Source organism: Salmo salar, chromosome ssa14 (assembly GCF_905237065.1).
Source record: "Salmo salar chromosome ssa14, Ssal_v3.1, whole genome shotgun sequence".
Classification (NCBI taxonomy): domain Eukaryota; kingdom Metazoa; phylum Chordata; class Actinopteri; order Salmoniformes; family Salmonidae; genus Salmo; species Salmo salar.
In genome coordinates, this window is record NC_059455.1 from 29,334,409 (window position 1) to 29,347,870 (window position 13,462).

A 13,462-nucleotide genomic window follows, 5' to 3' on the forward strand; every position below is an offset into this window, starting at 1 on the left:
CCTTCATTTACAGAGACCATGCCTCTCTAGATAAGCAAAAACTACATATCCCAGGAAGCATTGAAAACATCGGGAGCTTTAAGGAACAGCGCTGCTGCAGACTGTGTGAGTCCTCGATCGTTCGCAATTTGGGGAGCTCTTGGGAAAGCCGTTGGAGACCTACTTCTCGAGACAAGAGTACAACAATAAATGCCGTAATTTCCATTTGTTGGTTTTACAGAATTCTTCGTTTAGAATGGGTAATGGGCTCAATAAGGTATGTTATTCGTTGATATACAGCCTATGCATGCGCTCCTAAAGCAAAGTTTACGCATGGTCGCTGAGTAGGCTACAGTAGTTCTGTAGACAGGGGGTTTCAATGAATATAGAATGTCAATCAAACGCGTGTAGTCAAATGTGTTTAATGCGTGTGTTCTATTGGTGTTATAAACACGTATTACATCTAATTTATATTGAATCGGTGCACAATTGCATAATACAATATTCCACTTCAGGCCATCTGCCGTAAGAGTGTCTGTTTGTCGCTGTATGTATGCTACTGTACACTGTACACTTTAATGACTCTAGCTGTCTATCAAAGTAGACACACCCGGTGTGTAGGCGTTGTGCTTTTACATTCCAACTCCTTGGCTACACATTGGACAGATTTCTGTTGAAAATGATCAAAGCATGCTACATTTGGTGATATTACTTGGGTGTAATGCATTGCTGTGTCTTATCACATACTGTAGGCTACATGTCATCATGGATACTTTAGCAAATGACCTTCTCAAATGTTGGCTTGGTACTTGGTGTACACAACAGGTGTCATCAACTGTTTTCAATTGGAAAAGCTTTCTGCACCTCTCATCATTGTTATTCCAGCTGGGTTTGAGATGGGGGAGGAGAGGTATGAGGGACACAGGCACACACACACACGCACACGCACACACACACGCACACACACAGTGGATGAAAAAGTACCCAATGACTCAAGTAAAAGGGAATGTTACGGATAGCCAGGGTCACACTCCAACACTCAGGCATAATTTACAAACAAAGCATTTGTGTTTAGTGAGCCTTCCAGATCAGAGGCAGTAGGGATGACCAGGGATGTTCTCTTGATAAGTGTATGAATTTGACCATTTTTCTGTCCTGCTAAGCATTCAAAATGCAACGAGTACTTTTGGGTGACATGGAAAATGTATGGAGTAAAAATTACATTATTTTCTTTAGGAATGTAGTGAAGGAAAAGTAAAAGTAGTCCAAAATATAAATAGTAAAGTAAAGTACAGATAACCCAAAAAACTACTTAAGTAGTACTTTCAAGTATTATTATGACATTTCCAGCTACAATAGTCATTTACAACATTAACAATGTCTACACTGTATTTCTGATCAATTTTATGTTATTTTAATGGACAAAAAATGTGCTTTTCTTTCAAAAACAAGGACATTTCTAAGTGACCCCAAACTTTTGAACGGTAGTATACACACACACACACACACACACACACACACACACACACACACACACACACACACACACACACACACACAGAGATCCTACATTAACATGTCTTATTATCACTATTATTTTGTGTGGCATCAGAGTGAACTGTGTCGGTTATGTGAGCTCACTCGCCTCTGGTATTTGGTGTCAAACTAAATATACAGTCTCTGCACCTCCATGTTGTCTTTCCTTGAGAACACAGGCTATATATTTGAGTTTCGTCTTTGCTGTCAATAGTGGCACAGGAGTATAGGCCCAGGGGCTTGTGTTTTAAGTAGTAATATGGTTGCTTAGCCTAGTTATTTGTGTAATGAATGAAATGCTTGTTGTAATTATGTCAGGTTTAAGAACACTGGTGAATGTAAACAACAGGTCACACAATAATATTCAATGTTTATCTTCCCATAGGTCCTGCCTGACTTGTACTTGGGAAACTTCAAAGGTAAGTGTTTCTTCCCAGCTATACTGGTCAAAGGCTTGAGCTAAGGATAAGACCAATGAAGACACCCCTTCACCATTTTCCCTTCCAGTACATTTCAGTGGCACATTCATATTTGAGAACATTCTATGAATATTTAATAGATGATTCATGTGTTTGTCATTCAATACTTGTTTTCCTTTAGATGCGAGGGACAGGGAACAGTTAGCAAGGAACAACATCACACACATCCTCTCCATCCATGACAGTGCAGCCCCTATCCTGCCGGTAAGAAAACAATTCCCAGTGGACCATTCGCTAGATCCAATTTAGATGGATGTTAATGTTACAAATCAAGATCCAATTTAGATGGATGTTAATGTTACAAATCAAGATCTGCATCCAAAAATGCAGACACAGTTTGGTTAAGTAAATAAATTGACAGTCCCCATGTCAGTCCTCATGACTGCTACAGCAGTATGGGAATGTGGCTTAGTGTGTAATATTAGACTAGGCCCCATCCCAAACAAAACAGGTTCACATTACATCAATAGAAACCATTTGTTGGAGCCTGTATGAGCTCTGTGGGAGGGTGTAGGCGGTAGAGAGGAGTATTCATTTTAGTTTCTGACCCAGTGCTCTGGCTCTAGCTTGTGTGGGATTTGGTGTTCTCATATTCTACTACTCCCTATAGAAACTAGGACAGTCTGTCCCATTTCTTTACTTCCTCACTACAGCTGCAGTCACCACATCAGAAACACAGTCTATAGGATAGGACCTGGTGTGTAAGCTTACATAATGGTTTTTATTGTTTGCAGACACACTTGTAAGACTGAGAGCATTATGTAATAGTGTGTTGTTTAGAGTGGTGTTTACAACGATCCTGCCGGCATGCTTTGCCTATTAGATTGTAATTGTGTTAGAGCATATAACAGTTGTCTGTTTTCCTGCAGGAGATTACCTATCTATGCATCTCAGCAGCAGACCTGCCCACACAAAACCTGTAAGTACCCCAACACACAGCACCACACAGTACACAAGGCTACCATACAGAACAGAACAGAACAGCACCGGACTGAAGCAGACTAGACCAGTCAGATCCATTCTATCCAGCACACACACTCTGTGTGGGCGTCTCTAGTTCATGTTCTCCTGATATGAAAATGATATGCTTCACATGCTCACCAGTTGACTGTGAATCAAAGCACTGAATAAATCACCAGCTAACTAGGCGATTCAGCTTCTTATTTCTCTAATGAGAAATCATGGAATGCTTTTTACTCATTAAGATTTAGACAAAAAACATGCAGAGATGTACTGAGCACCGACATATCAACATATACATACATAAATAGGTGGATAGATCGATGCTGTAAAACATGCACATATGCACACACACATTTCCTCTGGTTGAGTGCATAGAGTGCAGGTGGCCTGGTCCTCTATGCCGGAAGGAACAGGAAGTCTCTGGTTCTCTATGAGTTGCCTCGTCCGTCTGCACTGCGCCTCTATTTTTATAACACTCCCGAAAAAGACGCACGCACTCACGCACACACTAACACCCAGGCACCCAGATGTCACTGTCAACTCCCCTGTTACTCCCACACCTTGCCTCTCCAGCAAGGTGTGTGAAACCTGCAGGTGAAATGTTAAACTGGCCCTGGCTAGCCAGAGACGGACAGACACCACTTGCTCATCCTGGTCCTGTCAGGAGGATAGATGGATGGCCCTAGGGCCTAGAAGAACACACCCATGCTCACCCCTACGGCCCTCCCCTCACCCATACCCTTCACTGCTCGCACACCACAGGTGGCTGATGGCACCGTAATTGGGGAGGATGGGCTCATAGTAATGGCTGGAATGGAATAAATGCAATAGTATCGAACACATCAAACACATGGTTTCCATGTGTGTTTTTCCACCTTTCCATTCACTCCATTCCAGCCATTATTATGAGTCGTTCTCCTCTCAGCATTATGACTCGTTACCCACTCATCCCCCCACTTTCTATGACTGGGGTGGAGGGCCCGTTTTACAGCTTTTTTGGCGACTTTAATGTTACTTGTCCTATATGCTTTGTCTTCCACAACAGATACAATGTTGTTACCATTGTGGGAATGGTAACTGGTTTGTTATTGTGTTATGACCTGCTTATGACTGTACATAACCTGTATGTGTGTCCTTCTCAGGACACAGCACTTCAAACAGAGCATCATGTTCATGCACGAGTCCCGGCTGAAAGGAGAGGGCTGTCTGGTCCACTGGTGAGTCATAAACTTCTTCATTTGTCCATCTGTTACTGTATCTCTGGGTTAATCTGAGTGCTCACAAGTGAACCCATGTGTGACTATGGTAAGCAGCACATAGACAGATAAGACAGAAGGCTATTCTTGAACTTCCCCAAAAACAATCTTGATTTGAATGTATTGTGTTGTTAAATTATCTGAGGTATCTCTGGTGAGGGTCTTCTGAGAAATACAGAAGACCCTTCCTTTATATACATGTTCTAATGTTGCCTCCACAGCCTCTATCTTTGACTTCCAATTCAAGTAAATGTATTGTCTATTAATATGACCTGCTGATGTCCATGCCCTTTATCTCTATCATGGCCATGCCAGCCCCTATCCATCTCTCCCTCTTAAATTTAAAGTCCCCATATTTGGGGACCCTATTTGATTTGTTTTATTCAATTCAGGCTGGTATGAGAACGGTAGCCCCTATCTGCAAAACCAGGATGTCTGCGGAAAGCTGAGTATCTTGGCTATTGATCGGCGCCTTCAAATCTTTGGTGTGACTTATTACCATATATGGGCATACGAATTTATAACGGCAGGCCGAGCCGATAACCTCATTTCAAGATGGCTGCTACCTACATTCCGGTTAGCGTTGTGAAGCATAAAGGAAATAAACACGGAATACGTTGATAAACACCGAAAGCCGGGACTCCACAGATCATAAGGATATCTTATTCATCTGCCTGTGACCTACCATTATTGATCACCAGTGCAGAGAGTCAAAATGTTTATTTTACACAACGTTTTCATCAAACAAATCATAATCGAATCAAACTTTATTTGTCACATGGGCCGAATACAAGTGTAGACCTTACCGTGAAATGCTTACTTACAAGCCCTTAACCATCAGTGGACAAGTAACACCCCCTGTATATAGCCTCGTTATTATTATGTTATTGTGTTACTTTTTATTATTTTTACTTTAGTTTATTTTGTAAATATTTTCTTAACTCTTCTTGAACTTTAGCATAAAATGCTTCTCAAGGGGTAAAAAAAGGTAAAAACTAAGAATATCGAACAGAAACCTAAAAAGAAAGCAACTATGAATAAGTATACCGACATAGAAGCTTTGAATAAAATACTGGAGTCGGACTCGGATCAAGGGGAACGAAAATTTTGACTCGGCCGACGAAGATTGCTTTCTAGAAGGATTGGATCCACTTTTAGATCTGTAAGTAAATTATTTTCATGACTTTATATATTTACTATAGGTATTTCGTTTTTTACAAATTGTCTGCTTTTTGTGCTTTGGATTTAGTTACCATAGGCCTATGTAACAAGTAATTTCAATGTTATATATTTCCAAAGTAGTTATTGTCTATGTTTCATATTAGTTCACTGTTTGCTGTTTGCTGTTCTAAGTTTCATCCTTGTAACTTTGGAGAGGCCACTTAACTCTCATGGCCATTGTTTATTTGTGGTTGTCACCTCTGCCTTTGTGTTACTGTTTGCATTGTGTGTCCTTCACACCTTCTATATGAGAGTCACTGTACAGATAATGTTTAGGCTTGGTGTTTTTACTTTACAGTAATGTAGTTTTGTAAATTTTAGTCAACTGTAATTCTGTGTCTTACAACAATATATCCCTTTATTTTATTCACCACAGAGTGGAGGATGCAGAATATTTGGATGGTGACTTTTGGGAGCTACACCTCCCCTGAAAGCGCCCCCGACAGTCAAGGTTTTCACCCCCCACTGCTGTGTCAATCACCCTGTCTGATGATTCTACAACCACTACTCTGCAAAGACCCCACTCCTCTTCAACCACCCCCACTGCTGTGTCAATCACCCTGTCTGATGGTTCTACATCCACCACTCTGCAAAGACCCCACTCCTCTTCAACCACCCCCACTGCTGTGTCAATCACCCTGTCTGATGGTTCTACATCCACCACTCTGCAAAGACCCCACTCCTCTTCAACCACCCCCACTGCTGTGTCAATCACCCTGTCTGATGGTTCTACATCCACCACTCGACAAAGGCCCCACTCCTCTTCAACCACCCCCACTGCAGTGTCAATCATCCCATCTGATGATTCTACAACCACTACTCCGCAAAGACCCCACTCCTCTTTTACCACCCCCACTGCAGGCCCTGGCACCAGTTCCCTCTGTGCAAGTTCATCTGGAGGTGCGGGGGCAGGGAGGAGATCTAGGCCTCAATAAAGAAGAGGGAGAGACAGAGGGAGAGGCAGTGGAAGCAGCACAACAGAGGGAGAGGAAAGTGAGGACAGGTGGCATACGGTCTTTGAAGATGATGAGGAACCAGAACAAATTTGGTTTAAACCCAAACGACTGAAGGCCCACAGTTGGTTAGTGATGAAACATACTGCCCCTTACCGCTGTTTCAGCTCTACTTTATCACCTCTGTACTGGGAACACTAATTAGTAATACCAACAAGTATGGGGACAAGAAGCAGCAGGGGGGAAGGAAGATGTCCTGAAAACCTGTCACCTTGGGTGATATGCTCAACTAAACTTCCTTGGTGATTTACATGGGACTGGTAAAGGTATCAAGACTAGTTGACAACTGGAGCAAGTCCCCACTCAATCGGTTTGAGTTCCCCACCTCCATCATGAGTGAAACCTGATTTTTGGCCATCAACCGTACTATTCACATGAGTGACCCACAAAAGGATCAGGAGAATGACCAGAAGGGGACTGCAGGGTATGATCGTCTTGCAAGAGTCAAGCCCCTTTATCATGACATGGTGGAGTCATGCAAAACTTACCTCCAGCCTGCTCAAAATCTATCTATAGATGAGTGAATGGTTGCCTCAAAGGCTTGAATTGGCTTGAAGCGATATATGAAAAATAAGCAGACCAAATGTGGCTACAAGCTCTTTGTGCTAGCCAATTCAACCCCTGCCTATACGTGGAACTTTTTCCATCTAAACTCAGCAAAAAAAAGAACTGTCCCTTTTTCTGGACCCTGTCTTTCAAAGATAATTTGTAAAAATCCAAATAACTTCACAGATCTTCATTGTAAAGCGTTTAAACACTGTTTCCCATGCTTGTTCAATGAACCATAAAAAATGTATGAACATGCACCTGTGGAACGGTCGTTATGACACTAACAGCTTACAGACGCTAGGCAATTAAGTTATGAACACTTAGGACACTAAAGAGGCCTTTCTACTGACTCTGAAAAATACCAAAAGAAAGATGCCCAGGGTCCCTGCTTATCTGCGTGAACGTGCCTTAGGCATGCTGCAAGGAGGCATGAGGACTGCAGATGTGGCTCTCAATCAGATCTCAATCCCATTGAGTATGTCTGGGACCTGTTGGATCGGAGGGTGAGGGCTAGGGCCATTCCCCCCAGAAATGTCCGGGAACTTGCAGGTGCCTTGGTGGAAGAGTGGGGTATCATCTCACAGCAAGAACTGGCAAATCTGGTGCAGTCCATGAGGAGGAGATGCACTGCAGTACTTAATGCAGCTGGTGGCCACACCAGATACTGACTGTTACACCCCCCTTGTTCTTTGTTCAGGGACACATTATTCCATTTCTGTTATGCAGTTGATGGACTTCCCCTTACTTGGCGGTGGGTACAAGCTCTTTGTGGACAATTTTTATTCTAGTCCCATAGTTTTCATAGACCTCTTGATAAAGAAAATAGGGGCTTGTGTCACCATTCGTCCTAACAGAATTGGTTTCCCCAAGACCAAGGTAAACAACTGTCACGGTTGTGTGGAGAGACGGACCAAGGCGCAGCGTGCTTTGAGTTCCACATCTTTATTTTTTGTGAAACTTACAAAACAAAAAGGAAACAAACAACGAACCGTAACATAAGAGGTGCAGCATGCACTAACTCAAAATAAGATCCCACAAAAACCAGTGGGGAAATGGCTGCCTAAATATGATCCCCAATCAGAGACAATGATAAACAGCTGCCTCTGATTGGGAACCATACCAGGCCAACATAGACATAAAACAACCTAGATAATCCACCCTAGTCACACCCTGGCCTAACCAACATAGAGAATAAAAGGCTCTCTATGGTCAGGGCGTGACAACAACATGAAAAGACAGTGGAGAGGGGGGCCATACGTTGGATCAGGACTAACAAGCTGCTAGGGAAGTAACTATGCTCACCACACAGCATAAGGCATTCAATGTTTCAAGGAGCGTGAAAAATGCCAATGGGTGATGGGTAAGGAAGAATGTCCCCATTCCTGTTTCTGTGAAGGACTACAATGCCAGCATGGGCGGTGTCGACCTATTTGATGCTCTGATAGGCTACTACCAGGTCCTCCACAAGACCAGGAAGTGGTATAATACTTTTTTTTTTACCACTTCGTGGACATTGCTACAGTATATACTTTTATTCTCCACAAGCAGATGGCCAAAGCAAAGGTCAAACCCCTCTCTCCCAGTTGGCCTTCCAACAGCAGCTGGTGTTGGATTGGGGGCCCAAAGCAACCTCACAACCATCACAATACCTCCCCTCCCCTCCTCAAAGTGAGTGCCACTATCCAACACACATGCCAAAAGACAAAAGGAAGATCTGCAAGCATTACACAAAAGAGGGTGGGGGGGGGATGGGAGAGGGACTGCTTCAAAGACTATCATGACATGCACAAGCTATGGTGAAAGTGAAATCTAATCACCTTCACCTGGGATGTAAAACCAACACGAATGCCATTTGTAAATAGTTCAGCTTATTTCTTTTTCAGATTTTTTTTTTGTGAAAGACACGTGTGTAACCAAGTTTGTGTTTGATGAAGACATTTTTATATATTTTTTTATGCATATCTATTGCTTTTATATTGTTTTTGTAAACAGTTAATTTGTATGTGGGACCAATACATTGGATATGCCTAGGCTAAATGTTCAGGCACTTTGGAGAGGCTACAAAAACACTTGGAATCCCCTGTATGTCCCCCGAAACCACCACAATGTTTGAGAGAGGATGGTGTTTAAGAAATTTAGTTTTTATAAAGAACAATAACTTTTAGGCACCCCCAGTGTGCAAAAACAGTGCAATTACCACATTCGGACACTTTGGAGAGGTTGAAAGGGCACTTGAATGTACCCTGGGTACCCCATAACACCACCACAACGTCTGATTGAGGTTGATATGGTAGACATTGTGTTTCTATACTGAACAAATAGCATTTAAGGATTGCAAATATGTACTAGCACTGGCATGATCTAATTTACAGACATATGCCACTTTGGAGAGGTTTAGGGACACTTGGAAACGTCCACACCTGACACCACTTACTAAAACATCTGCCCATTTCTAGTTGTTAGGTCTATCAATCCCATTTGCTTTCTGATATTGTTCACATGTTGTGGAAGCATCTTATGTGTTTTCAGCTCTAGTCATCAATTATTCACTTATAGCTTGTCAATAAAAAAAAGAAAGGTTATTTTGTGTGCGCTTGATCTTGTGTATTCTGAACTATGTAACTCCTATCTATCTTCTGATCATTTCCTCATAATCTCCCAGATGTCTTCTTTCCAAATATGCCACGTTTTTGCATGTCAGAATCATGTAATTACACATAAATAGCAGTTACTTTTGGGTAAGTCTATTTAGGCGGGAATCTACATTTTGCCATTACATTTAAGAGGTTAACCATCCATTCCTCTCTCCATGCAGTCTGGCGGGTGTGTCTCGGAGTGTCTCCCTGGTGGTGGCCTACATCATGACAGTGACAGGGCTGGGCTGGCAGGAGGCTCTGGCTGCTGTGAGGGTGGCTCGGCCCTGCGCTGGCCCCAACCTGGGGTTTCAGCGCCAGCTCCAGGAGTTTGAGACCACTCACGCAGACCAGGTCAATACAGAGGGGGATAGAGGGAGGACAGGGGGAAAGATGTCAGTCTAGGTACAGGTGACAGTGTAAGAGATGCAGGCACTCTTGGAGGGAATGGAAGTTCAATAAAAAGGAGTTTCTTACCATAGAAAATGTATGTGTTATGCATTAAAGCCTTCAGAGAGAGGAGTAGCCTTGTAGTTACTTGAGGAAGAGTATACAGCTGCCTCAACAGACAAGAATATTGACATACTGTATGTTGCTGTCTGTCTCTCCAGTACAGGGAGTGGCTTCGGCAGGAGTACAAAGAGAGTCCCTTCAATGACGAGGATGACATCCGCATCCTGTTGACAAGGAGTCTCAAACCCAACGGGGTGGCGATGGAGGTGAATATTGAGCCGCCCACCCCTCCAGGATTGCAGGGTACCTGAGACCCCTTATCCAGGTCTTAAGTCTTGCATTGTGGGATGATACCACTCTGGCCCCAAGAGGGGGGGTTCTCTCTCTGTCAGTACGCCGTTGGACCAGTCTCTCTCTCTGTTGTTGTCCCTTTGTTGGAGAAGACTGGGGGAGGATGGGCCGATTGATGCACCATTTTGAGAAGGTTTATTGATGTTTTATTATGGCTAATACTACTGGTTTCATTACCCCTATTTTATGTATATAGCTATGTATACCACGTTCTGTATTTGTACTTGTTTTTCTAAATCTTGAAAATGTATAATATTGTTACCATGTCATTTGTTTCTTCTTGAAGCCATGTCAGCTTTTTGTGCAATAATAAAAGGATTCAAGTCACTGTGTGATTAAATGGTTATTAACTGCTGTGTGTGCTGTCAGATACCATGTGATGACAGAAAGACATTCTCTGTGCTCTCTGTTTCGGGTCTATTTCCTGTTTGTGTCTAATGCAAAGGAAGCCTTGCATGACAGCAGTAAAAACAACCTTTTCAGCCACCTTTCACTGTCAGCATCGGAGGGATAGAGAGGGCTGGGCATGAGTGCAACTAGTTCTGAAAAGTAACTACATTTAATTTGTCTGTAGCTTACCCATCAGCTTACCTATAGTGTAGACCTCCAATAGATATATCATACAGTCTATGAAATAGACCCAGTTGATATTTAAGGTTATGCACATTTCATAACCACTGGAGGGCAGCAGTATTGCCATAGTAAAACCAATTTAGGCTATATTGTAGGCTATTTGTTAATTCAATTAATCTACTCTTCTCCACTAAAATATACCATATCAGTGTAATACTGTAATCACCTATCAGGAGGGTTGACTAAATTAAATAGAAATTCAATTAAAAAGATATATATTTTATGTAGTTGCCTGTGAGCACTCCAGAACGTCACGTTTCGTTTGTTCTTTATTGGTTGTTTTGTGCAGTTCACTTCAAATAATATGTCGAACCGATTTCATGCTGCGCTTTGGTCTGAATGTTCTTACGACGATCGTGACAGAAGATCCCACCACAACAGGACCAAGCAGCGTGCCCAGGAGGAGAGAGTATCCTGGACTTGGGAGGAAATCCTGGCAGGACAGGACCGCCTTCCTTGGCGGCAGACGCAAGGACAGAAGGGAGGACAGCGACGATGCCAGGGTTCACAAGGGGTTCACAAGGAAAGCCCAAAGGACAGCCCAAATTGTTTTGGGGGGGAGGGGGGCACACGGGATGGTCGGCGGTGCCGAGGAGCGAACCAGAGCCAATCTGGGAGAAGAGGGAGAAATTGAAGGAGAGTGAACGGAGAGAGTCAGAGACCGTCAGTGAGTTAATGGAGAAATTGGAGAAGAGAGAAATGAGAGGGTTGTTATGTTGGTGTATGATGCACGACATTTGCCCTAAGGAGCGTGTTATCTGTTCGATGCCACCTGAGTCAGCTCTCTGTACTCGTCCTGAGGAGCGTGCTAGCAGTCTGGTAAAAACTGGGCCGGCTCCATGCACCAGGTCTCCAGTACGCCTCCACAGCCCTGTACGTCCTGTGCCAGCTCTCCGCAATCGCCTTGAGGAGCGTATCATTTGTCTGGTACCATGTGTGCCGGCTCTACGCACCAGGTCTCCAGTACCCCTCCACAGCCCAGTACATCCTGTGCCAGCTCCCCGCACTCGCCGAGTGAAGTGTGTCATCGTTCCGGTACAATTTGTGCCGGCTCTACGCACCAGGTCTTCAGTGCGCCTCCACAGCCCAGTACGTCCTGTGCCAGCTCCTCGCACTCGCCCTGAAGAGCGTGTCACCAGTCCGGTGCAACCTGTGCTGGTCCCACGCATCAGGCCTCCAGTGCGACCCCCCCCAGGCCGGCATGTCCTGTGCCTGCTCCTCGCACTCGCCCTGAAGAGCGTGTCACCAGTCCGGTGCAACCTGTGCCGGTCCCACGCATCAGGCCTCCAGTGCGCCTCCCCAGTCCGGTACGTCCGGTGCCAGCTCCCCGCACTCGCCCTGAAGAGCGTGTCACCAGTCCGGTGCCACCTGTACCGGCTCCACGCACTAGGCCTCCAGTGTGCATCAACAGTCCAGAGCTTCCGGCGACGGTCCCTAGTCCAGAGCTTCCGGCGACGGTTCACGGTCCAGAGCTTCCGGCGACGGTTCACGGTCCAGAGCATCCGACGACGGTTCACGGTCCAGAGCTTCCATCGATGGTCCATAGTCCGAAATCTCCTACGACGGTCCACAGTCCGGAACATTCTAAGACGGTCTACAGTCCAGAGCAACCTACGACGGTCCACAGTCCGGAGCCTCCTACGACGGTCCACAGTCCGGAGCCTCCTACGACGGTCCACAGTCCGGAGCCTCCTACGACGGTCCACAGTCCGGAGCCTCCTACGACGGTCCACAGTCCGGAGCCTCCTACGACGGTCCACAGTCCGGAGCCTCCTACGACGGTCCACAGTCCGGAGCCTCCTACGACGGTCCACAGTCCGGAGCCTCCTACGACGGTCCACAGTCCGGAGCCTCCTACGACGGTCCACAGTCCGGAGCCTCCTACGACGGTCCACAGTCCGGAGCCTCCTACGACGGTCCACAGTCCGAAGCCTCCTACGACGGTCCACAGGTCGGAGCCCTCCTTTGCGCTGGTGCCCAGTCCAGGCACGGCGTCTAGTCCAGCTCCAAGGCCGGAGCCTTCCTCTGTGCCGGTGCCCAGTCCAGGCACGGCGTCCAGTCCCGCTCGATGGCAGGAGCCTTCCTCTGCGCCGATGTCCAGTCCAGGCATGGCGTCCAGTCCCGCTCAAAGGCCGGAGCCTTCCTTTGCGCCGGTGCCTAGTCCAGGCACGGCGACCAGCCCAGCTCCAAGGCCAGAGCCTTCCTCTGCGCCGGTGCCCAGTCTGGGTGCGTTGTTCAACCCAGCTCCATGGCCGGAGCCCTCTTCTGCGCCAGTGCCCAGTCCAGGCACGACGTTCAACCCGGCGCCATGGCCGGATCCGGGGTCTGGGCGGGGGTTACGACCTGCACCGGAGCAGCCACCAACGCTAGATGCCTCCCCTATTGAGTCAGGTTTT

At 45.5% G+C, this 13,462-nt stretch overlaps 1 protein-coding gene across 1 annotated transcript; it reads left to right on the forward strand.

The window, feature by feature from the left end:
• On the forward strand, nucleotides 1-10,760 carry dusp22b (dual specificity phosphatase 22b). Its single transcript, XM_014140192.2, has 7 exons — nucleotides 1-256; nucleotides 1,901-1,934; nucleotides 2,116-2,198; nucleotides 2,864-2,913; nucleotides 4,100-4,174; nucleotides 9,812-9,983; nucleotides 10,241-10,760. The coding sequence occupies exons 1-7, from the start codon at nucleotides 236-238 to the stop codon at nucleotides 10,391-10,393; spliced, it is 588 nt and encodes a 195-aa protein (XP_013995667.1). The 5' UTR covers nucleotides 1-235; the 3' UTR covers nucleotides 10,394-10,760.
• Nucleotides 10,761-13,462: the final 2,702 nt, after the last annotated feature.

Excerpts from the sequence above, each read along its gene's own strand:
- dusp22b (XM_014140192.2), top strand. The coding sequence starts at position 236 with ATGGGTAATGGGCTCAATAAG. Across the intron at positions 257-1,900 it reads TGGGTAATGGGCTCAATAAG|GTCCTGCCTGACTTGTACTT; the intron begins GTATGTTATTCG and ends ATCTTCCCATAG. Across the intron at positions 2,914-4,099 it reads GACCTGCCCACACAAAACCT|GACACAGCACTTCAAACAGA; the intron begins GTAAGTACCCCA and ends TGTCCTTCTCAG.